Source organism: Cyprinodon tularosa, unplaced genomic scaffold (assembly GCF_016077235.1).
Source record: "Cyprinodon tularosa strain WSP-4 unplaced genomic scaffold, ASM1607723v1 ctg239, whole genome shotgun sequence".
Taxonomy (NCBI): domain Eukaryota; kingdom Metazoa; phylum Chordata; class Actinopteri; order Cyprinodontiformes; family Cyprinodontidae; genus Cyprinodon; species Cyprinodon tularosa.
Genome location: NW_024038892.1, coordinates 1,062,869 through 1,089,769, shown reverse-complemented (window position 1 = coordinate 1,089,769; position 26,901 = coordinate 1,062,869). Strand labels below are relative to the sequence as shown.

At 38.2% G+C, this 26,901-nt stretch overlaps 1 protein-coding gene across 1 annotated transcript; it reads right to left on the bottom strand.

Moving 5' to 3' along the window:
- Positions 1-74: 74 nt before the first annotated feature.
- On the bottom strand, positions 75-21,467 carry erbb3b (erb-b2 receptor tyrosine kinase 3b). The gene is made up of 28 exons (XM_038287423.1): positions 21,277-21,467; positions 17,522-17,676; positions 17,217-17,403; positions 16,911-17,036; positions 16,757-16,819; positions 16,484-16,602; positions 12,819-12,960; positions 12,595-12,708; positions 12,392-12,509; positions 12,236-12,309; positions 11,540-11,630; positions 10,873-11,075; positions 10,002-10,134; positions 9,814-9,907; positions 9,220-9,377; positions 9,046-9,102; positions 7,650-7,791; positions 6,369-6,488; positions 6,187-6,285; positions 5,851-6,036; positions 5,611-5,766; positions 5,448-5,523; positions 5,201-5,347; positions 5,016-5,113; positions 4,735-4,908; positions 4,586-4,657; positions 2,020-2,302; positions 75-1,343 (listed from the first exon to the last, which is right to left on the bottom strand). Exons 1-28 carry the CDS (start codon positions 21,353-21,355, stop codon positions 502-504), a joined length of 4,308 nt encoding a protein of 1,435 aa, XP_038143351.1. The 5' UTR covers positions 21,356-21,467; the 3' UTR covers positions 75-501.
- Between the last annotated feature and the right edge of the window lie 5,434 nt (positions 21,468-26,901).

The window sequence follows — 26,901 nt, the reverse complement described above, 5'->3', positions numbered from 1 at the left end:
CAAAAATTGTCCATTAAGATCATCCATTATGCACCTTGATAAAGATTTAAGCACAACCTGAACAAGTAAAAGACTTTGTATAAAATTGTTTTTATGTTTTCCAACCAATGCAAGACAATGAAAACACTGCTGTACATAAATCTGTAAATCAAATTATTATAGATATTTGCAAAACACAACATCAATAACAACAACGAAAATATGAAGTACAAAGGCTGTTTTCTAATTTCATGACAGGATCAGTCGTAAGAAAAAAAACAACAAATAATAAAAAACATAAAAAAATGAAACAGCAAAATCAAAAATAAATTTTAAATGCCCTTTATTAAAAGAATAAACCTGTAAACACTCTGTAACGTCTTTGTTTTACTGACTCATATTAGGTTAAAAACATGTGAAGTAAAAAAAAATATGTTCTTTTTTGTTTCCCTTTAATCGAAAATGACCAAATCTCACAGAATCTTGGATCTGTTCCTGTTTTTTCTGTCCCAGTCCAACTCATTATGTGCGTACAGCATCTGGTTTGAGGAACAGCCTGCTGTGCCAGTAGTCTGGGTTGTCAAAGGAAGTGTTGCTGCCGGGCTCCCCAATGCCCGCACACACCTTGATGTATTCCCCGATCCCTGCACACCTGTCACTCTCCTCCCCAGGAACAGCCCTCGCCTTTGGTGGGAGGTTCTCATATTCTGGGAGACCCCACTCGCCAGGTTCTTCTCCAGATCCACTCATCTCTTTATACTCCTCTACCTTACTTTCTACAGCTGGCAGCACATCTGTCCCAGACACAACCCTACAGCTCAGCTCCTCCTGAACTGCGGCTTGTTTTTCAATGTCTTCTTTGACTAAACTCTCCGCTGTTTGGTTTGTTTCTAATCTATTCGTCAAAGCTGTTTTATTACCACCTCTCTCCAATTCTATATCACCTCCTTCTGAAGAGTCAGAGTGCCTTATATCCATATATTCATACTTACAAATCCCTCGGCACACCTCAGTTTTATGATCTTCTGATTTGATCTCCCATATGTAATTAAGATGTTCCTCCTCCATTGTGTCTATTTGCTTTGCTGCAGCTCCTTCACAAGCCTCATGGACTTGATTAGCTTTTGCACCTAAGAGTAGAGCTTCATTTTGTGACTCCATCACGATTGAAGATGTAGGAGGAATGACTCTTTGATGAAGTGGATCTGTAGCGTCATCATGTAACGAGATGCTGCCGGATGAAGATGGAGGATCACCAGATTCGGTGCTCATCAGTTCATATTCTTGAGAGGGCTTTACTGCTGGGAGAAGCAGATTATTTTTCTTCTTTGAGTTTCTTTTTCCAGAACGAATTATTCTGGACACTGTGAGCCATAAAGACAGAAGAAAAAGATTGGGTAAGAGGTCTCAATAGTGTTTGGTCCAGGAAATGACAAGAAGACAAAAACAATCACAATTACCCCGCTAGATCTCAATAGATTAAAATATCATGAAAAATCATTATTGTATTGAGGCTCATAGAGATTTATAAGTGCCATTAATCATTAACTGATACATTCAAATTGTTTTTGGTTTCGATTATCTTAGGGTTAATAAGAAATAATTTCTCCAGAAAATTCTAATTTTAGATAAGACTCAAAGATTTTAAATATTTCATAATATAGAAATGTTACAACAAAGAATTGCCCTTCCACTGTAGATCGTATAACCATAATAGTCGGTTATAAGTCCTTTGCATTAAAAATGAGGAAAGCATAATAGTTCAGGAAATGAAATAACTTTTAATTGCATTATTACACCTTTCTTTACTGATCCTATATGATGTTCTTTCTTAAACAAATAATGATAATATTAGCATTAAATTCATTGTTAGTCAAAGTCATCAAAACACAACAATACAAAAAAAAAAACAGAATATCACTCAGGGTGCAATGAGTTACAAATCTTATCTGATTTATTAATTTATTAATAAAGTAATTATCAATTATTCCGTGGAGATAATGTAGATAAAATGCTATTTTTCTTCTGGGTATACCTTACCTCGTTCTGGTGTTCCAGGTGACCCAGGCAGAACATAGCCATAGTGGTCCAACTCCTCCTCATCTTCCTCCGCCGTCCAGCCCTTGTAAGAGGATGGACTTGAAGCTGTGGAAAGCTTCCTGTGATGACTTACTCCCACATGAGGACTGCTCCTCTCTGAGCCAAGCCTTTTCCGTTGAAAGCTCTCAGTCCGTAAGCCTTCCGGCTCCCTGCCATTACCTCTGACCCCTGACCTCTCAGGCAGCGTTCGTACGGAACTAAGACGAGACCTGTGAGACCACAGCTGAGGCAAAGAAAGCAAAGACCGAATGAATTAATCCAGACACTGTAATGTATGCATTCTCATGTGATCTTCTAACATTGTCTGTGTGGCATTTCTTCAGACTTTATGCTGCTAATCAGATCTTTTCTTCAGACTTTGACTGAATGTACCAGACCAGGGCAGGTTATTGTGCAGTGTATAAAAAAAGAGAAATAAACCAATAGTGTACAAACAAGAAGAGTTAAGTCTAAAAAAGATATATCACAACAGAAAGTCATTACTTTAAGAAATAGGATAAAAAAAATCTTGCATGACCTGAGATAAGCCCTGAAAGTCCTCCCATATTTCTACTTTTATTCATCAAATTTATATTTCCTAGATTTTACTTTTTTTTTTTTTTTTTTACAAATTTGTCAATACTGAAATCAAATGTCAGTTAACCTTTTTCATCTTGGTGTTTTTCTTAAATTCAGTCAAAAAGCCATGGGAACATGTCACTACGCAAAGGTGCAACGCTCTTTCAAACTGATGCGTTTAAAAGCAACCCAATTTGGGTCACATATAAAGTAATTAAAGAGCAGAATAAAGAAGCACAACATATTCAATTGTAAGCATCGCAATATCAATCTTTGCAATATCCCACTGCAAAGGGCTACTTGGGTGGAATATTATTGGTGGGTATTTTATTTTAGGTGCCCTTCACTCACACTCTGCATGCTTTTGATATATTTTTCTAGCTGGACGGCTTCTAACTGCCCATGAAAAAAAAAAAAGGAAATAATATTGGAATGGAAAAAATATCAGGAAGATCTGGAAAAATCATCATCAGTGTTTTCATTGCTAAATTCAGCAAAATTACCATAATTCCCACAGTTTAGTGGATCCAACTTACCTGTTTATACTCCCTAAAATAAACTCTAAAGATGAATACATTGCCTGGTTTCCTTAAAAATAATGTCTGAGTTAAAATAATCAATCTGTCATTCTGTATGCTCTTGACCATGACCAAAGGATAGTCTAATGGGCCAAATGGGCCACAGAGAGACTACACCCAGTGTGGGACACTGTCCAGGACAGGGAAACATAATGAATAAAGTTATTTGTGTGGTTAAAGGGGTCATAGAATGCAAAACCGAGTTTACATTGTCATAGATGAATAACGATAGTTCACTGGGTGAAATAGATGTACAGAGAAGTTGAAACCCCATCGACACCTCCTTTCTCTGTAAATCTCTGAATTCTAAACTTCCACCATAAAACTGGCGAATTCAAACGAAACACCGAATTGACGTCAAATTGGGATGTTGCATTATTTTGTTCTGGCCTGTACTTTTGTCATGCCCCGAAATTGACATAGAGTAAATGCAGTGTTCCATGCTGCACAGAGAAAGGGGGAAACTTTCACAGTCTTCCCAAGGATCCAAAGGCAACAGACATAGATTATTTTTGTGTATTAGAAGATCCCTGCAAAGTTTGATGCTCAGCTGTTCATTTGCTCTAAGCATTTTGCCGAAGACAGCTTTCAAAATCCTTGACAGTTCAAAACAGGATTTGCTAAACTTCTTTTACTGAAACGAGGGGCTGTTCCGACTGTAAGGCCATCACCACCGCAAGCTGTAAGTATGATTCTGTCACCACGCTGTTGATAGCAATGCTAGCATATCTTTGGTGAGCAGATTTGGGTTTCTGAAAAGGACAAGCCTTCCGGGCAGGCGGGGGAAAGCACGAGGCCGTGGCTACCGTCACCGGGTCTGGTTCGGACGCTCCGTCCCCCGCTGGCTCCCTCCCCCCGTCTGCTGGAGTTCCTGGACAAGCCCCGGAGCTGACGGCTCGGTTCGACTGCACTATAGTCCCGAACGATTTTGAAATTCCCCTCTGGACAGTTTTTTAGGTATGAAAAGTAGGACATGTCCAGGAAAAGGAGGACGTCTGGTCTCCCTACCATATCAACAATTTCGATGTTTCAGTGAGTGAGTGCTTGTTGCTATGATGCATCTTTGCTCAGCAGCTTCGCTCATTGTAAACCAACCAATCAGCGCACAGCTCATCTAAATATTCATGAGTGTACCATAAAACGAATAAAACTTGTTCCATTCTGGGGCTCTTAACCAGGCTTGCTTTAGGGCCCATAGAACAGTAAATATTCAATTTTCAGCCCAACTTATGTTACAAACCCTATTCTGAGACCTTAAGGACCAGCACCAAATACCCTATATAATCTTCCTATGACCCCTTTAAATGTTTTAAAACCAATTTCTTTGCATTACTAAAGGAATTAACTTGGGATTTCTTAATTTGCCATACCTGGCGAATGCTGTCTATTGGACTTGGGGTCATTGGAAGGTATCCAGTTGGCCCAGCTTGAGATGCACCACTCTGAAAATCGGGAAATAACCATGTTGTTGACTTATTATCAGTATTTCATTCCTATGTAAGGAATGTGTCTTCCTTACCCTGCAGGAATTTATCCTTGAGCGAGAGAGACTCCACGATGGAGAATGCTGAAGAGGGGGTGTAGTCAAGCCGTCATCCAGTCCATCGTCATCCGGATCTTCCAAATCTGCATCCAGAAGTCCTCGTTCTGACTCTCTCCGATGGATCTCTCCAGGTGGAGTGTCTTCTCCCTCCTTTAGCAGGATAACGGTCGAGGAAACATTTAAAAAATATCAAATTAGATATTTATTGATGTACCAGTAAAAAGCTGTTGAAGAAGAAACCACATTACAACATGCACCTTGATGACAAGATATCTGTGTGGATCTCTCGCCATTCGAGTAAAATCACTCGCTAGCTCTTTAAAGGTTGGCCTCACGTTCTCATCAATCATCCAGCCTAAAACACAAGAGCAACACATGGTCTGCAGAAGATTCCATTAGTAATCATGTGTTTATTTTCACACTTTCAGGGACTGATGCTCACATTTAACCATGACCATGTAGACATCAATGGTGCAGATGTGAGGCTGGGACAGTCGCTCGCCTTTCTCCAGGAGGCTCGGCACTTCTTGAGGCTGCACAGACATGTATGGCTCCGCCCCGTATGACATCATCTCCCACACTGTCACTCCTTTCCAGGAGAGAAAACATTCCTTTTATTTTCTCTTCCTGAAATTCACAGATAATCAATACCTGCAGGGAGGACTTCCCTCATGGAATAAACTTCCTACCGTAACTCCAAACATCACTCTGATGAGTGTATCTTCGAAACAGGATGCTCTCAAGTGCCATCCACTTTATTGGTGTCTGAATGGTGGGAGAGGAGATGCACATTTCTTAACCAGACAAATAAAATATTTTTGAAGTGATCTCATATGAACAATCTATAACAACCTTTGTGTCTGTGTAGACATATTTCTTGTCATCGGGGTAAAGGAGATCTGCAACACCGTAGTCCGAGATCTGGACCTGATAGTCATTCTTCAGCAGAATGTTGCGGGCAGCCAGATTCCTGTGGACCATGCAGTGTTCCTCAAGGTAGAACATACCCTGAGACACAAACATGTTTGCTTGGCATTCAATCTAAGAACTTACTTGTATTATTGCACCAACAGGATTTCCAGCTATGCTTACCTTAGCTATCTGAACGCACCAGTTGAGCAGCCGCTGAGGGTCCAGGCTGTTCCTGTGCTGTCTGATGTGCTCCAGTAAGGAGCCACGGGGACTGAGCTGGGTCACCAGTTGGAGACCAGAACCAGGGCAGATTCCCAGCAGCCTTACAATGTAGGGGTGGTCCAGACTGCCTATGGACAGCATATGCTGTCGAATAAGGAAACACATTTGAGATATCAACAATATCAAAAAATAAATAAATAAAAATATTTCATATAATAGTTTAATTATGAGAAAACATTAAGTTTTGTTGATTGTGTTTATTTCATTAAATATTTCTATGTCAATGAGACTCACATCAGTGATCTCAGTGAAGGTTTGTCGACCGGAACCATCCTGGATTGTCTTTATTGCTACAGGGATCTTGACCGTCTCCCCCTCTGGTGTCCAAAAGCCCTTAAAAACACATGGTATTTTAGAGCAAGGTAGCTCCACCCATAAAAACTGATAACAAGAAAAAAAAAGAAAATTAACCATACCTTGTGCACAGTACCGAAAACACCGTAACCAAGGAGCTTGATCTTTTTCAGCTCTGACGGCCTCAGAATACGAGCATGAACTTTAGTGCCTTTTTCTCCAGGACCCAGAGGCTCAAAGCTCTGCCAAAAGTACAGCAATTATGTTCAGCTGACTCGAAAGGGCCTTGCAAAAATTGATATTTCCGTTGCACCTTGAGGAATCCCAAATTTGGGGTGGTGGGGTTAATCACAAAGTTTAATGGAGAAACAAAAGTAATGCAAAATTGTAAAGTTAAAGAGAAATAATGCATTATTTTAGTTTTTTTTTGTTTGTCTTTACAAAAAGGCATGGTAGATGTACACATCACACAAGACATGGGCTGTGACTGAATGTCCGTCATAACCCCTAAATCCCTCAATCACTATATAGCGCGGGGACTAGTGTACTTTATAGTGAACTCAGTTAACTGACCGTTTGGACAGATGATCAACACTTGTAGCTCCCCGTTGGTAACGTGACTCTGCCTCTGACGGTGCCTGCACCATATTTGTTATTTGTTGGGTAGCGACAGCCTATGGCGACAGCAGGTTGCTGTGACAACAAATCTGCTCGTTTAGTGACCATTGATGAACACTCATTTTCAAGGTGCATTGTGGGAAATTTCCAGTCCACTACTTTTTCATCCACTAGATGTTTGGGCACTCATTAAAAATGGGGATATCAATATGTAGTAAATAGCGAGGACATTCAAACTCAGCCATGGTCAACCTGAACTAATCATGAATGTCATTAACTGGGAGAATCAATCAAAGAAGTATCTGAGAGGTCACTCATAACGCTACAGGAAGTATAGAGGTCCACATCTTAGACAGAAGAATCTCCCCACAGGGAACTATTAGTCATGCGCTTTACAAAGGTTGTATTCATGGAAGAGTGGCAAGATTTTGTACAACGGTACAACAATTTAGAACAACGGTAGTGGCAGCATCATGCTATGGGGATGACTTTCTTTCAAGCTGGAGGCTCAACATAAACATATACCCTGAGCTAAAGTGAGATCGTTTATATAAAAAATAAATGAATGTGTTAAATTGGCCTGGCCTGAAATCTAATCTATTATCTGATAAGTTTTTAACAATTGAAAGCTGTTCAACAAGGTACTACAGTGTATTTTATGTTGAATTTTTTTAGTTACTATGTAAAAATAAAGTAAGAATGTTGAAGAGATTTTTGCTTGGCTCTGTATTTTGGTCAAATCAAATTTCTGTGTCAGTCTTAAGTGAAGGTGTTCCGAGCCTCACCTCTCCACTCTCCAGGTATCGTCTCATGGCTCTTTTGCGGCGGATGGCGAGGCCTCTGTGGTACAGCACTCCCAGGAAGAACAAAGCGAGGCAGAATATCAAACCAGATGGAACTGCCAAAGCTATACCTGTGATCTGACCGCTGCAGAGAAACAATCATGAACAAACCCTTTACAGGAATGAAGAGATGCATGAACAGAAACCTAACCAGATCTTTCATCTTTACTGATTCCTTCTTTTCCAGGGGAAACATTTAGGAAAAATAATTAAGCATGCTGAGCATCTAATCAAAACAAAGACATCTTGGATTCATTTGGTTTATCTGAAACATTGCCCCAAATCTTGAATTTAGAAATTAAGAATATTGAAGACCCTTAAAGACTCTGTTAAAGACAAGTATTCTCTGACCATGTGGTGTTCTGCACTTTTTCTATGATCCTCTGCTGATCTACTGGCTCGCAGTGACCAAAAGGGTTGACCAGCCAAAACAAGGTTAAGAAACTCATTCAATGCAGGGAACAGTATAAAATATTAGTAAATAAGATTCATTTGATTAGTTATATAAATGTCTTTTTGATTATTGATATCTATAGATGATCAATTAAACATAAAAGAAATGAAATGACATATAAAACTAAAGTACGTTTTTACTAAATGGTAATGGAGAGAGGTCCAGAGGGCTCTAAAAACCAGATGTGTTTTTAAATTATGTCCACAGGGGCAGGTGTCCATAGCAGCATTAAAGAAAAACAATAATAGATTTCATTCATATATCATTTGTGCCTCTAAACAATATTCTGTTCTCCGCTTTTATACCTGTTCAGTCATTGGGGGACTGACACTCATGTGTGTTAAATGCTTGTCACCTGCTTACTTGTAGGGACATGCTTTCTGCAGCACTGCACTGCAATTTATCTGACCCCAAAACAAGGATGGAAAAAGGAGGAGACTGACCACAGGGGCATGGAACACCTTGGCTGCTTCAAGCAGGAAGAAACTTCATTTGTAACAGGGGTCACCATCCTTTTTAAGGCTGAGGGCTATTTCATTGGTACTGAGTCATAGGAAGTGCTACCAATGCTGACCTATGAACTGGAGGGCTCAGCATTCATCTAAACTTCATTCATAATAAATAAATTTTTATTGCTTCCTTTTATTTCTAATTTTATTTTATGTACTGTCATTTTAAAATCGTATAAATGCTTAAAAAAAGGAAAAAAGAAGCGCAACATATTAAAATTTTATTTCAAACTGAGTTGTTCTATTTTTAGAAGGCTTAGGGCCCCCCCATGTGGTCCTAGAGGGCCCCAAGCAACAAGTTCACTGTTGTCATAATGGAGAATCCCACACATCCCAGAGTGGGGTTCTATACCCACCAGCAGGGGGAAACACTCACCTACTAACAGACATTACCGCTGTCTCTAAACAGTCGTTTAATCCTGGACCGAGGCATCTGAAGCACAAAATCAAAATCTTTCTCTTAAATTAAGTACATACTGTAAAAACAGCACTTTAATACATGAATGAAATAAAACACATTCCCACAGTTATGTTTAAATCTCAGCCTCACCCATGTGTGCAGTTAAAGTGACATGGTTTACATTGGCCATCTTTGTTGGGGTATTTGTAAATCTGTCCTCCGTGTCCATCATTTATTCCAGAGGGACAAGAGGACATGCAGAAAGGGCCATCTTGAAGGTTTTTGCAAACTACACATTCATTTGCGCCCTTCAGGAAAAAAAAATAGAATAAAAAAAGAAGAGTTAAATGAATCATGGTAAAAAAAAATAAAAATAAATAAATAAAAGGATAAAACCAGCTGTAGAGGTATTTGTTATCGAAAAGGCTGAACATGAGAACAAATCACATCATTTGTTATTGGATACATATTTAAGGTACACAGCAGATTGGTTTATAGAGGTAAACAAAATATCTTTTTCCTATGCAGAGACTTTAAAGCCTGGTGGACTGAATCTAAACAAATTTGCCCTGCAAACACTAACCAAAGGAACATATTTGGAAAATGGAAAAAATGAGGCTGCTGTACACAGGCGCCACCATCAGTAGGCAATGCAGGTGAAGTGTCTTGCCCAAAGACACAACAACAATGAAAGCTTGAACTGACAAGATTAGTTACAATATATTAGATTAAAATGCAGATTACCGCTCCTGTGCAGCTGATTTTTCCCCACTGAGGTTTGCACTCCGGATGACAGGCGACGCATTCTCCATCAGATCTTGCAAATTCCCTTGTGGTTCTGCATACATAAAAGCATAAGAACAAGTGCACCTTCATTAAAGGTGCACATCAATAGCAAGCTGCCCCTGGAATATCATCTAAAAACTGCTGACCCAGATAAAAAGTTACAGCTTTTCACACATGTCCCTTGGCGGCTGTAGTTCCTACAGGTGACACACTGGTCAGGACCGGGGCCCCAGCAGCCTGCGTCTGAACACAGAGGATCGCACACATGTCCTTCTGCAACTGCACACAAAAGCAGGACAGATCGCTTCATACCTGTCGGCTGAGAGTTCAATTCCTTATTTGTTTTTTCTTCTAAAGGCTAAATGTGACTACTGTAACATGTAATATTCAGTTGCTCATAAACACAGTGTTAAAGTTTCAGGTTTCTGAGACCATGAAGAAATATTTAAGACTATTTCCACTATAAATGTGTCATATATCCATTATAATGAAAATTCTACATCTTCTCTGAGTGCTTTCATTCTTCTATAGTTTGGGTGTTTTATTAAGTCACCTCTTAATTTTAGTAATTTTTAGCTTCTGTGCTTTCCAAGCTTTCAAGACTGTCCTCCCCCATACAAATATTTTTTGTTAGACATTTCTGAACTAAATCTCGATTATTTCAAAAAAGGTGAACCCTTATTGGCATACTGCGTGTAGATGGATGCCTCAGCACACATGGATGCTGCACATTATTTTTAAGTTTGATAGCAGTCATCTGACATTTTTAGTTGAAGACTAATTAGTATTTAGAACTGTTCACATTTTAGTACCCGTATTTAAATTTTCACATTCAAGTGTCACTTTTGACATTAAAAGTGTCAAAGGTCTGCTGTTGATTTATTATGATGTTGAGTTTTTTAAAAACACTCCTATTCTAATAATACTATGCACCCTAATTCATAGCTAAAATAAACTTTCTTTGTGGTTAAACATGAGTTTTATTTCATTATGAGAAAAAAGAGAATCTCGCCTCACCACACTCTGCAAGGGGCTTGTTGTTGTTGAGGTTGTTGACTCGAACTCTGCCGCCTCTGAACAGCTGCGTCCAGTTCACAGTGTGCAGATAACAGAGGTTGGCATTCTGACTGATGTACACGCTGCCATCATTGATATACCGGAGAGAGCGCAGTCCCAGGGATGTTAGAGAGGGGATATGCATCACCATCAGAGAGAATCGCCTGTTTTTGAGGGGGGCATTAAAGGATAGATTATATAAACATTAAAAAAGAAAAGAGTTGGAAAGTTTTCAGCTCTTCTGTATTTAATGTTTGTTTGAGTTTGGACTAAAACCTGGTTTTTACACAGATTTTGTTTTTTTTTTGTTCAAACAGGAAAAATCCAAAACATGTATCAAGAGCTGCACAATTAATCTTTATGCATTTTAATTTAACAAAGTGCTTCACAGACTTTTAAATCTGTGGATATAATCTGAATACTGTCCAGGTGCACAATTTTATATTGTTAAAAAACTTTAAAGTGCAGTATTTTATTTTTAACTATTATGTTATTCTTATACACTTTTGTGTGACCCTTTTTTCTTATAATCATTTTGCTGCTGTAAACAGCAGAATTTCCCCATTGTGGGACAATAAATGGATTTTCTATTCTATTCTATTAATTTACTTCCCCAAATCATTCTTACTTGTACAGTGACCTTCCTTGAATAGTTCTGAGGCTTGAAAAAACTGAGAGGTCCTTCAGCTCTTTAGGCCACGACTGGATGTTGAGAATATCTGAAAAATCAAAAGACAAATTAAAAAATATGCATTGCTTGCCTAGTGAAAATATTTAAAATCAGAACTTACATGTACTAACTTATATCAAATTTCGGACAGCCTACTGCACCATAAATCCTAGCAAATCCTAGTAACCAATAGTAATTGTAAAAGCTGATTTTTTTAACCTGCTGTTTGTCATTTCTTTTAACATGAACTCAAACATTCAGATAAGGTAATATAAAATATTCCATTTGTTACTTTTAGCAAATTATCTTTCCTTGTTATTGCTCATGTTATCCTAAAGAAACTGATGAGATGATAAGAAACCACTATTTTTTAACATGTTTTTCGTTTTGGTAAATTCTAACGATTTCCCTTCAGAGGTCCAACATTTAATTTGTTTATAAAACAATTCCTGCCACGAAGGTGAGACCCAGTTTGTCTAAATTAGGTCTGAATTATATTTGGTTAAAAAAATCACTGCTCAGCAGATACCTTTCATATAACAAATGATCATAGATTAAATTCTGAATGATACCATGCAGAGCATGGCATGTGTGAATTGCATATAGAAATAGACACAATGGTTTAGTATACACATATATACATATATGCCACACCTGTTATTTCTCTCACGGTGCGGAAAACCTCCAACTTTTTGGCATCTAATGGTGGGATATTTTTAAAGTCATCTCTGGAAAGAACAGACAAACATAACATGAACATCCTCTGAGTCTCTTTTAAGCCTGGAGATTCTTCAGCAAAAGTAAAGTTACCCAAGAATCCCTGTAACCAGGAAGTGGAGGCTGCCTTGGATCTTGGTGCAGTTAATGAAGCTGTCAATGTTGGTAGAATCCACCGTTTGTCTTTGCTCAGCACCGGTGCCTTCACACACTGCAGGGATGATTATGATTTAACCCATCATTAGCCCTGATTACAGAATCTCTGGATTCTGTTTAAAAAATGCTTTAGCGCTGACCTTTTGGGCAGAGTCCACTGCAGAGCTCACACTGCCTCTGCCCCTCTCTCTCCACCTCCTTCTTGTTTGGAGGACAGACACTCACACAGGAACTACCGTCCACCACAAAATGCGCTAATGACAGAAGATGAGAAACATGAAGGAGTAGGATGTAAGAAGCCAATCAAGAACATGAGAGATTAAATCAGTGTATTATATACTCAAACATTTTGTAGATTACTTACTGGGACACTGAGATACACAAATTGATCCATATTGGTACTTTGCATTGGGATTTGTCTCCATTTGGAAAGTCTGTTTGTTGTAAATGACGTCCTTGGGACACTGAGGCACACAGGCTCCTGAATCATTGAAATGGCGACAAGCCTGATTGGGTTCACACACAAGCAGAAACATATATTTGACTTATTAGCACAGGCAATTATTTACCTTTCCTGAACACCTGTTTTGGGGTGAAATGTCAACTCAAGCAAATAAAATCAATTTATTCTTATTTCACTGTATAACTAAAGAATCTAACAAATAATGACAGTGGTTCTGAAATTCATAAAGGATTTTTATGAAATACATAAAAGAGATCAGAGTAAAATGATAAAGTCTCACAGAAAGTGTGTAATTTTAACAAAAGTTACAGCTTCAAGAAGTGTTCAGTCCTTCAACAGCTCCAAAACAGATTCAGGATACACTCAAGTGATAATTAAATGGCCTTTCCATGTGCCAAGACTGTCTTTTAGAGGGCCCACTTGTACTATCCTTCATCTAATGAAAAAGTATTCTCTTATTTTCTTTCACAGCTCTGTATGTGAAAGAAAATAAACAAAGCTGCATTCTTTGCTGGGGCTGTTTTACAATCTTTGCAGTGTCATTCAACCAGGTGAGGTCATAAGGGATATATATATTCTTGCTGGTGCTAAAGGGGTGCTCTGGTTGGGAACTCCTGACTCCTGAAGCTAATGATCATATTCTTTATATTGCAAATTGTTTTCTCTGCACCAGTTGACTCTTTGATTGAACTCCACCTTATATGCTTCAGTATCTTCCATGGTGGGGAGTGGCGGCTTGTTAGGGCATTGTGCTTGGAATCCAGAGGTTCTAAGTTCAAGTCCCACTCCCAAAGTCTGCCACTCTGGCTCCCTGAGCAAGACCCTTAATCCAACACTGCTCTCCGGGCACCGCACAATGGCAGCCCACTGCTCCCCAAGGGGATGGATTAAAGGCAGAAAGTGAATTTCATTGTTCTGCACTTGTGACAGTGTAATGACATTAAAAGCTGGAAAGAATAAAACTGAACAGCTGACATAACCTTGAGGGACTCCTGTACTCAGTAAAGTTAGGATGTTCCAGATCAACTGAGACATGGTGACGTTTTCCAAAAGAAACAAGATTTTGATTTTGCTGAAAGCTAGTCTGCAAAAAGGAAGGAAGGATCTGTGGATGTGCTACTTGGTGCAACTGAAATATAAAAGTCACTGAACAAGCTCTCTCTGTGCAACTGATCATGTAAAGAGAGGGAGACATTACTCAACAGTTATGTTACTTGTTTTACAATCCTTCTGTCTCTAACCATCAGCTAGGAAAAAAGCCGACCCTCCTAATGAATATATCAACCAGCTTCGTCTCAGCTGCAAGTAAGCTGCTCTACCAACAAATGCCAAAAAGATTTCTGATGCTACCAACGAGTCACCGAAGATTTTTAAACTTCAGACGATCTCAGTCTCCTCAGCACATAGAGGGTGGTCTGCTAAAACCAGAAGGATTCATAGCTCTCTGTGTGCACCCCCCGTGCTGCAGATCAGCTTGTCAAACACCTTCTGCAGCTGTGGTACTTTTCCCAACTTCAGACTGATGTTTAAGAAGCATCATGTGATGCTAGAACGCTGATCTAAGTAGCATACCAGGAAGCTAGAGCTCAACCATCCATACCTGCCACTTTTCTGCTGAAGAAAAGTAGATATCAAAGATTAGTGTGAGAGTGCAACTGGGAGGGGGGATGGCTGGTCAAACTCAAGGAAATACTTATTCACCCTAAGTGATGTCAATGATGTTGTTCTGCTGCAACCGGTCCATTTGGTTGTAGCTGTACTTTCTCCTATTTTTATTATTTTTCTTTGGTTCTTTCTGGACAAATCTCAGTTCTTCCTTTTCTCCTGACTTCAAGGACTTCCTCGTTTCTTTAAGTAATATTTTTATTGGGGGCTTCAGATCCAAGGGCTTGATGGTGGAGAAATACCTTACTTTTATGAGGGGCACAGTGTTGCCGATAAAGAAGCTGATTGTCAATAATGTGTTCTGTTACTCTATTGATGTTCTTTCCATTAAGGATAACAGAGTTATTTTTAAGCAGTGTAGTAGGAACAGTCCATGCAAGCTGCATCAGCCTCATCGTACCAATTTCTCTCTATACTTGTCACACTTGGTGAATCTGAGATTTTTGGCATACATTTCTTTATTGTCCAGTTGAATATGGTTTTTATCACAATATTGACAGACATTACCCCCCAAACACCAGACGTCATTTAGACATTGGTTTTTAGGCTAAATCTGGTGAATTCCTCTTAGTCTTGAATTAGTCCAGAAATATATTTATATATTTTTATTTGGCTGTGTTTGGTCGGTCTGATTTTGTCCCACTTCAGCCCAATAACAAACATTGAAAATGAAGGCTTATTGCTTTTCACTTTTCAACCAAATGTTGACATTGTTTGAATGTAAACTATGTTGTCAATTCTTGCTTGGTGGGTATATCCTCCTTGGAGAAGTTGTGGTGGGAAACAAACTGGGGACACTAGAAATCCATTAATGCTATATGAGATGTGAGGTTTACCTGGCTCCTAAAATGAATTTCCTCTTTAGATGCTTCACAGGTGATTATGGTTTGGGTAAAAGTAGATGTCACATATTTGCAATTATAAGAACTAGGCAAGGATTAGGTTTGCTGTTAACAAGAAATTAACAACTGTATGAAGAATTTAAATGTTATGATAAAAAAGTATATTTTAAAGATAACTTATTTGTATTAAAATTCATGCTTTTGAATGAAGAAGACAAGGAAACTATTAAAAGCCTTTGTGAAAAAGTAACTGCCTCCTCTTGCTAATCATGGAATAACTCTTATTGCTGCAAGGTCTAAAGAATCAAACGTTCTAATGATGATGTAATCAGCGTTGCAATCTTTGCATTAAAATGACTAGATTGCTGTTACTGTATGTCGGGTCGCCGTCATTCATCCTATATCCAATACAGCTAATTAGTCAATATTGGAGCCGATATATGATTCAAGAATCTGATCCGTTTTAGTGTTCCAGTCAAAGTTCAGACTTAAATCTAATCTAAATGCATTGGTGTGACCTTAAATATCTTTGATAACCAAGCAGCTGAATTAAAACAACTCTGCAAAGAAGAGAGGGCCAAAGTTTCCTGTTGGTGATGCCAGATGTCGCAAAAGCTGCCAGAGTCACTAAGTTATGAGGTTTGGGAGGCAGTTAGTTTTTCATTTTGAGCTGGTTGGTCTGGAAAGCTATTTCCCTTTTTTGAATTAAATTTAAAACACAATTTGAAAACTCAGTTTTACATTTACTCAAGTGACTTTGTCTGATATTGAAAATTGTTATGACCCCCGCATCTCGCCCATTGACTGCTGGAAATAGGCACCAGCAACCCCCGCGACCCCACTCGGGACAAGCGTGTTAGATAATGGATGGATGGAGGAAAATTGTTATGGTAATCTTAGAAAAAATGTGAGTGGGGAAAAAAAAGAAGAAAATCAGAAGAAACCATTAATGGTGCAGTATATTTACACAGGACTGTCATGGTTTGTTGATGTTTTTTTATCTTTTAAAACTGTCTGAATAGTCGAGCTGTTGTTGAGTAGCCAGAGCAACAAACTTACAAAACAATCCTCATCCAGAGGGCCTTTGCATCCTGCTGCACACTCTATGTGGCAGCAGTCCCTAGGACTTTTCCCAAAGCAGCGTCCATTGCACTGTGGAGCGCACACCATCTTTGTCACTGAGGAAACAAATGGCAGGAAGTTTACAACAGAGGTCAGGAATGTCTGCTTGTCTTAGTGCGGATATCGTTTACTCCATCTCCAGGAAGAAAACTATTTAATTATTTCAAAGAAATAGAGGAAAAGAATTTTAATAGAGTGAGATAGACTTACAGATCTGACACTGGTCCTTGTTTGGTCCCCAGCAGTAGTCACCACAAGATTTGTGACATGGACCTGATTGAACACAGACAATTAAAATTTCTTCAAACAGTTGCAACAAAAAGAAACAACATAAAGAGCATTGGCTGCAGTTTGCAAAACGTACCTCTTTCACCATTATAGTGGATGTCAATAGGAGCGCTGCTGTCCCGAACGATATCCCGCCAATAGATCCAGGGGCCATAACTCAGGTATTTGTTGTTAATAATCTGCACACCACCCTCCAGAATCTCTTTAAAAGGACATATTGGAGAAAAAAAAAAAAAAGGTTGCTTTTTATGCAGGAAATTTCAGCACGTTTATTTAATGCTGAAAGCTCATACTTAATATGAATCTCATTGATTTCACTTCAGATAAAACATTTTCTCTTACACTGCAATATTTCCCTGATAATCTGATATAGTCCAATAACCTGTCAGATTAAGGAGTCCAAGCTGTCGCAGGCCGTTGGAACCTTCTTTGGGGTAATTGAATAAAACCGAAAGTGCAAAGCGTCTTTCATACAGACTGTTTCCTCTGATCACCCTTAGTCGCCCCAATGGAATCTCCTGAAAATGGTTCATAGCGATGAGGACGTAACCGGTCACCTCACGGATTGTCTGGCAAGTGGGAAAAAAAACAATGGCCAGTAAATCTACTGGTTTGTGTTTACTGTTGTGGTTCAATATAGAAAGTCATTTGATCAAAGTTGTAACACCAAAGCGGGTCTGTGTTTACCTTGAGGAAGGAGAAGTCCCAGTTACTCTCAATATTGGTGATCTCCAGGTTCCCCATGATGATCTCACAGCCGCTGTAGCGGCCCTTGATCAGGTTGTATTGATTCTCCTGAGACCCAGAGGAGCTCAGACCATTCTGCGTACCAGGACACACCTCTGGCAGAGAGGAGAAAATTTCTCAAACTGACTAAAAAAAAAATCACATTGTATTACATAGGGAATTGTTGACTAGAAATGAACTTTTTCATCAAATAATTAGCAGGTAATTTGTTTCCAACTGATATTACAATCATCAAAATAGTTCATTTTAGCTCAGTGTTTCGCAGCAGAGTAGATTTCTCCTTTATTTTTTCCATATTGTGTCTTATCACCAATACACGTTATCATATTTCTGTGATGTAGTTGACAGGAACGGAGAAAACACTTTCTAGAACCTCATTTTTCAGCTGTTGGTGATGTGTTTTCAAAAGCTTAGGTACATCTACAGGCTGAAGTTTTTGCATATTCTTTTCAAGATAGCATGAGCTCAGTCACACTGGATGGAGAATGGCTGTGAACAAAAATAAGCAAAGATTTATCACAAATTCTTAAAGGAATTGAGGTTCTGATCCTGACTCAGCTAATTTTAGAACATGAATAAGATCTATTCAAAATCACATTTATTGAAATCTTTTTCACATCTCTCAGCCTCTTAAAAATCTTCTTCCAGTGTTGGCTGCATGTAGCTCAATCCAAGGGCAGTTCTAGACCAATTTTACCAGGGGGGCAGGGTGGGGACAATTTATTTTTATTTTTTTCATGGGGGCATCGAGCAAAAGTAAAAAAAAAAAAAAAACAGGATCATAGTTCATCTTTTAATATATCAAAAGGGGTAAAAAGACGCGGACAGCTCTGGAGAGCCTGGTAGTTGATGAAAATTCCCTTACTATTTCAATACAGCTAAAAATAAAAAAGCAATACCTTATTTTTAATGTAAATTATGAAATATATGTTTGTCCAATTGCCAGTTACAATAGATTTACCAACCTATATCATCATATTAAATTGATTTGGTATCATGTCTTCAGTAAAGGTACCATAACCTGAACTAGGACCGGTTCACCACTGGCATTGGCCCCTGTTGGCCCCTGTCTTGGACCGCCCATGACTCAGTCTACTGTATCTTTCTATTAGCTGTCACCAGTTTCCCAGCTGCTACTGAAGAAAAGCCTTCACAGAGGTTATGTTAAGTTCTACGTATAATTTGCCTAAACTATGAAAAGATTCAGAAGATATATGTACATTTGCTAGATATGTAACAGTGGAGGATTCAAATTACTTAATTTCTGAAATGATAATAATAGAATTTAAACTAATTAAGCCGTTTATAGCTGCTCAAATTGTGAGCTTAAGTCCTGTTTTATGCATTGTTTCTGTGGTATGCTTTAAGTTTTTTTTCTATTACTGATGCTCTAGGGAGACACTGAGTTTGATCTGAAGCAAACAGGCAGCCTGCAACTCGGGTGCAGGGAGCAGTCCAGGCCTGGGGGCAACGAAGAGAGGACCGACTGGTCAAGGCTTTTTTCTCGGACAAAGCTCTTCATTGTGCCAAAGCTATAAAAGTGGACACTGTGTCTCAGTGAACGAAGAGTGATGCTCTGACAGATAGAGCTTCTGTGTCTGTGAGTGCGCGTCTGCAGGGAAAGTGTTGCTGAGATCATACCAAGAGACAATGGCCCATGTGTGAGTAAGATGCTCTGGTGGAGGAACGGAAATATCATAAACGGAAAGAGACATGCACCACCGCCTAACGAGTGACTAAAACTGTATGTGTTGCTGGCTCATTTTGTACAAAGATTAGACACCTGCAGCAGGGAACAGGTCATGAGTCATATTTCCTGTTTTTATTTTGCACTCGTAGGTAGGAGCAAGACTATTCAAGCCGCAGTGACATGAAACTCCAAAGTTTCATGTCAAAGATGCTCATTTTAACCATACATACATACATGCATACATACATACATACAAGCATGCATCATGCATGCATGTTATGTTCCATTGTGATACTAAAAAAAAAAAAAAAAAGATTTTGGAAAATCTGAGGAATTAAAAGGGATTATGATTTTGTTGTGCTTTAAAAGACAAATGTATCTCATTTACTATGTTTAATGGGTGCAGCTACTGGAAATTTTACCAAATCTTTATGCAGAGTAAACCAAAAATATAGTGGCTCAGAAAAATGCCTCATTTGTTTATTTTGTATTTCTTTAATTGAAAACCTATCAAGTGTGGCACATATCAGAGTCCCTCTGTAGCGGGACATTCAAAAATGAAATCCTGTGCAACCCAGTTCCTTCTGAAGTGTGCAAGACGTCCGATTTTTGTTGTAGGAGAACATCAGTAAACCATCAGCATCATGAATACATAGCAGACAAGTCATTGAGAATTTTTGTGGAGAGGTTTGAAGCAAGTTGAGCATGTAAAGCAATATTGTAATCTCGTAAAAAATTCCAAGGAGTTCAATCCGTTATTTAAAAATTTAAGAAGATACCAAGACATGGCCCAACACTGACAGGCTGGGTGAGAAGATTTGTTAGGAAAGGCTCATGCTAACTCTGGAGGAACTGCAGAGATCCACTGATCAGGAGGGACAATCTGTGACGAAACAACCACTAATAACATACATAATCAGAAAGGACATAGATTTCCCCCCCTCTCTTTTTGTGTTAGGTACATCATTAGTGCAAAACCTTTTCCTTGTGAGGCGTCTGACAAAGATTATATGCAAATGCTGCCAAACAAAGAGAGTTCTGCATTTGTGGTCCTGAGAAATGGGAACTTTCTCAGGATCACACAAAGAACTTTGGTTAGCCCGAAAGAACTTTGTTCTCGCCACCTTTACCACTAACTAAAAGAAATATATCTCTGTTTTTGTCTAGTATGCATTAGCTTTCATGCACTCCATAAATCTGGCCTTTGTGACATGAAAAAAATATTTTAAAAGAGAATCATATCTTCCTTTTATTTTTTGCTGTTTGCCACAAGTTTTATGGCAACACATCGACCATGTGGAACAGACTACTCTGGTCACATTAGAACAAAGTTAAATGTTTTTGCCTGTATATAAAACCCTATGTGCTTTAGAAAACAAACCCTGTACATGAACTTGACCAAACTATTCCCACCATGAAACACAGTGGTTACACAATGTGATTTGGGGATTTCTTTTTGTGCAGCAGAGACCTGAAGGCTGTTTAGTGTTAATTGGTAGATTCATGGAGGCAATCGTAGAAGATAATCTGTTAGAGGCTGCAAAAAAATTTAAAACAGTCCAGTCGGGGTCAGAAAGAAAATCCAAATAGGAATGTGTAGAGAAGACTTGTACTGTAATGATCTTAGACACTCCATGCAGCCTGACTGAAGCTTTTCTGAATACAAGAATAAAAAAAAGAGCTTTTATCTTTTTCCTCTCACATCTGAATGCTGCATTATTTATGTTGTTTTTACTGCACAGAAATTAAATAAATACACTGAACTTTTAGATTTTCAAGTTCAATCATCACTGAAACTTTTGTAAATTAATAATTTTATACAAAGAATACAGCTTGAATTAAAAAAAGCCCCAATCCTCACACGTCAACATAGCAAAAATGAAGAGTAAAAAAAAAAAAAAAATATATATATATATATATATATATATATATATATAAAAACCTAAGAATAGAAAAAAATAAATAAGGAAAAGACTGTTTGATTTTATTGAATGAATTCACCAACCTTCATGTGTTTGAGTGGAGCCTGTTTGCATCCTCCATGAAAAAGCCACACAAAGTAGCAGGACTTGCTGCTGGTCCATGTTGTTTAATCAGTTTACCAAGATCTCAGCATGTCACACACTGCTTCAGATTGTCAGATTCACTTGATTTTTTAAAAAGTCGCCAATTTTTTGTTAAAACTAAAAAGGCAAGATTTTTAAAAAAGTTAATAAATCTGAATTAAATGTAACCCGTCTATCCAAACATTAATATAAGGAGCAGACTGATGGATCTAACCAATTCCCCTGAAAACCGCGAATAAGCTACAGTTTAGTCTCATTGTGGAATTTCCCTGGAGAAAGGGGAGTCTGATTGGCCCAAGGCCACAATTATTGACCAATCAGAAGCTGGTCCGTCTTTTTTCCCCATGCAAGATTTCGGGTTTTAATCTCTGCATGACCAAGAAATGAAAAGAAAAAAAGTCTTACATAGAAACACTCTACATGCTAAAACCATAAAAGATTGGTCAAATTCAGCCCAGATTATTCCTTGTGTGGATGGTCTGTATGTCCGTTGAGTTGTTTTCATTCAGCTTCTGCATCAGCTCTCTGGAGCCTGAGTGGACGCACTGTTTTCCCTGTAAAGAGCAGTATTGTCCGACGGGACCCCGTCAGCTGGTTAATCACCTCTTTGATGCGTATGGTGCGGCCTGTCACAAAGGCCACATTGTATAATACTCAAGTGACTTCTGAACCCGAAACAAGAGCAAGCTTAATTTGGGAAAAATGGCTTCAGAGAAGACTCAAATTCCTGGACATGAATCTGGAAGAGAGAAGGGAGACTAATCCATATAATCGCTCCTAATGGACGGGTTATCAGTTAGTGCTTCAGACAGATATTGCTCCTAATCTTATTTATGAAAGAGAGGCAATAGCTGCAAAAAGTTCCTTGTTCATGACAGATGTAAGGTTGCAACAGACTGCAACAGGGGGGGGGGGGGGGGGGGGGGGGGGAGAGCAAAGGGGAAATAAGCAACATTTCACCACTAGGCAGCCCTGTTGAGCACTGTCTAAGCAAGATGTGGACAAGATCTACCTACTTTTTCACCATTACGTCATGCGCTCATATTTCCAAAAAAACATAAAAAAAATAAAACAAGCACAAAATAAATGCAAAGCAAATAAGCATCAACTTTGGGAAAACATGCCTAGTGAAAATTAAATAGCTCATAATTTTACAATGCTTTCATCACTATAACTTCAGTTTGGCACATGGTCATCTCGGTGTGAACAATTCAGAACTAACTGATGTTTAATTCAGGGAAAACAAACGGGCTGGTGGACTTTCAGAGGTGCAGATTACCCTGAGACCAATAAACATCTAGGGGACTGGTATTGAGAAAATAGTCTTGCACTGTTGTGATTGTTCACCTATAATAAACCAAACTGGAGTAACAACACTGATTTCCTTTACAGGAAGTGTCAGAGAAGACTCTATTTGCTGAGGTCCCAAAGTTCTTTTGCAGAGGGGGTGCTTCTAAAAACCTTTATTTGACTCTGTGGTGGCATCAGCCATCTTTAAAAGCATGTTATATTTGAGCATCATCTAATAATGCCAGCTGAGAGGAAGTAATTGGATATTAATTAGGAGGAGTAGCGCTATCTTTGGATACCCCCTGCACAGGGTGCAGGTGGTCAGAGACAGCAAAACAGTAGAATTTGTTTTTTATTTTTGTGCTTTAAAATAATAAACCCTTTTGAAGTAAAGTTGACCTAGGCTTTCATAATGCATGCATTAAAAGGAAAACATTTTAAAATATAAGGAAGATTTATTCACATTAAACAGTCCAAAATTTTTATTTTACCAGAGTAATAAGTAGATCAGCCGTTTTAAAGGATATTCAGTTTGTTTCTATAAAGGTTGATGCTTGGTTGTATGTAGGCTGATGCTGTTGATGATGACACAGTTGATGATGTAAATGATGGATTACCTTCTGCTGCTGCCATACTCAGCCGACTGTCATCACATCAATAATGTTTGTACACAAAATGATATTACATCTATATGTATGTCCCTTTTTTTGTTTTCTTTTGATTTTGACTGGGATTTCCACATAAATAAGGTATAACAGATTAAATATTTACAAGGAAACTTTAAAATCACCACTTTGGATGTCTAAGACACATCAAATGCCTGCATGTTTGTCTATGACTTCATTTTCTACACAACATAAAAAGTATTATGTCATTAATATCAAGAAAAACACCTTCCTTTAATGAGGAAGTGAATGGCTATAGCATCAGGTCAATCACCAGCAGAGCATTCTGGGATTTGTAGTATAAGTGGTGAATGTGCTATTAACCAATGGGCCAGCTCTAGTTAGCACAAATGTGATGACAACTAAATGAAAATGAATTCAGCCTCAGATGAAATTAGATTTTTACTTCCCAATCTGAAAACTGATACTGAACGCTTTTCTTCAGTTTGAAGGAAGATATGTTTTTTTTTTTCCAATGAAGCTAAGACAAATTGAAGGACACTTTGGTTTACTGAGATATTTATGGACATTTTATGTAGCATCTATTGGTCAAGCAGGTTTTAACCAAATAAATAAAACATGTCAAACATTTTTATGTTTTTTATCACACTTCTAACCTGGCAGGGATTCAAATTATAAATATCGTTGAGATGAAAATATTTTTAAATGAGTCTTTTGAATGAAATGTGTAAAATACATAGATGACTAAATATTTCTGATCTCACTGTCATGACTGTGTCTGTGAATGATGAAGTATTTAATCTTTAATGTGTGTTGTTAAAATGAGAAGGATTTGTCCCCTTGGAAGAAAAGGCTGTAGCGCCCCGGGGGCCTTCTCACCGGTTCTTTTCCTGGGAGCAAGTTGTTTACTGCTCTTAACTCAAACTGGGTAAAACCATATAAAAAGGACTATAAAAAACAGGAGTAAAAAATTACAGAGTTTATTCCAGATCAGGTCATTACAGGACAGAGAAAAATGCCTAGAGCTTGCACAGCTGTGCTCTCAAAAATCACGTCCGCAAGCGTCCGGCAAAGTTTGAGCCCCGAACAACGTCATCTCCTGCTTCTTATAGCTCATGAGTCTATGTGTTGCATCATGTGGATGCTTAGCTGTCCATATCAGAAACTGATATGCCATCCATGTCTTGAACTCCATGCAGCTTGCTTCTATGCTTCAGGGTTACAGATAGTTCTCCTATCAGACTGGCTCCAAGATGTGCCCATATCCTGTGTATTCTTAAAGACACGAAGGCTGTCCCGATTAGATGACCTCCGTACACACCGTGACATCCACAATGTGAAGGAAGGCCTTCTACTCTGTCTAATCTGAATAACAAAATAACAATGCACCTGATGTATAAAAGAATAAACCTAACAGTCTTTGTCTCTGCTTCAGAAACCAGTGGAGGAGATCTCCATCTGTATCGCAGATGGAGATAATGTCGTTCTACCTTATAACAGTCCTTTGTCTTCTTTCTCATTCTTCTCTGTTAACTGCTTTTACAGCAAAGACTCAACCATTAGTCCTCAGCTGCCGGTTAATGATGGAAAAGTTGTTTTGAATTCACCACTGTGGATCACCAATCCTGCCGTAATAAAAAATACATACAGAAATGAAAAAAGTACCTAATAAAATAAATCTCTGTGCCATTAAATGACACAAAATAAAAAAAACAATTGATCAATTAATTATTTATCTAGTATGTATACATATATATATATATATATATATATATATATATATATATATATATATATATATATATATACATACTTTATTTTTATAACTAGCACTGTGCTTCATGCAGAGAAACATTTCATTTAAATTGGGTAATGATATAGTTCGAGATTTAACAATCAGTGTAAGTCACAATTTGGAGCTAGAGGTGTCACGGTCTTGATTCTGTAATGTTTTACTTTGTTCCATGTTTTGTAGTTTTATTGGTTTAATTCCTATTTTGTTGTATTTTCTGTATGTATTTATGTTCTCAGGTTTTTCTTTGTTGTCCTCTGTTGCCATCTTGTGTGTGTTCCTTTTCCTTTGGCTTCCTCGCTGTCTCCACTCACACCTGCTCCTTATCTGCTCGTTAGCCCTGCCTTTGTTCAGTCAGCCATAAATACTGCTGTCACTCGTCGCTGGTTCCTCATCGCTGTCGCTGATTGTTTTCCCCTGATATCTCCATGGTTCTGGTTTGTTTTACATTTTAAGTTGGAATTTTGGATTCTTGCCTTTGTTTACTGTTTTCACCAATTAAACTTTTTAAATTTTTGTCTTCTTTATCCTAAATTATAATTATTTTTTATTTTAAACATGCATAAATATCACAGGGGCACAGTTAGAGGAGTGGGCAACCAGCAGTGCCCCCCCTTACTGGTTTTGTGCCCCCAGGTGGGTTCCTACTATGCCTGTATGGTTGATCCATCCCTGCTCATGCCCCCTCAGCCAGCTCTTACTTTTTTCTAAGATCTGTCTTGCTTGTTTTGTCCAGCTGTTGCCCATTTAAAGCTTCATAAACACAGGCGTGTCTGCAACATGTCTGTCCAGCAGGAGGAGCCAGAGTCTGAGCATGTACAGGCCCAGCTTGCTGCAGGTGGACTGGGTCTTCTGCAAACATGAATTAACATTTTATTGCTTGGCAGATGTGGGTCATCACTAGTTACATTTACTTATATTTTCTTCACTAACATTTTTGCTTTTACATTTTTATTTGTACTTTTATGAGCATTACACGCTCATCTTTACTTTTTGGCTGCTCTATTCACAATGAGTGCTAAATGAAGAAGAAAAGCACTGTATACACAGACATTCACATTAAAGTCAGCCTTCTTTTTCTGCACATATTTGACTATCTGCTGATCAAGTGAATATACACTAAACTGTAGATATTGTCTTTAGGGTAGGCAACTTTTTTACTTTCTGTTATATTGTGTATATATACTACCTGCTGCAAGAATAGGTTTTATAAGATTTAGGCTGAAATCTTTTCAGTGTATAAGTATTTCTTCTCCCTTAATTTATTTTATTTTATTATTTGTTTTATTTTAGTCTTTAGAATACCAGAATTTGTACATAACTTTATATTTTTGTCTGCCAATAACATAATTTTCAAAATGTTGATAAAACCATATGATCAAAAATTTAAAAAGCACTTACATAGCCTTTATGCTCTTATATGAATGATTTCTTAGATCTCTACTTTTTAATGTTCCTTCAGTGAAAATATTTTAAAGTCATGTGACTACAAATTTTGGGCATATTCTATCTAGCATAATATTCAGTATAAGTGCTAGAATTAAACGAAACTTTGTACAAACTTGTATCTTTCAAAACTAGAGCTGACCAAGGTGTCATATTATAATTTTACAGTACAGTTGCTTCTTCATAGTGTTCTGCCTTAGGTGTACATGTTCTGTTTCTGACATTTTTGTACAGCGTCTCTCCGTTGATAATTGTGCACTTCAGTGTCAGCCCCGGTGGCCTTGTCCAGTGTAGCAGCAAACTGTGAGAGGTCCCTGCTGTGACCTTTTGCAGCTACCACTCCCTTCAGAGATTGATGAATTGATTGTGTGGCTGCTGCCAGTGTGTCTGTACCCTGGGCGAAGGTGTCT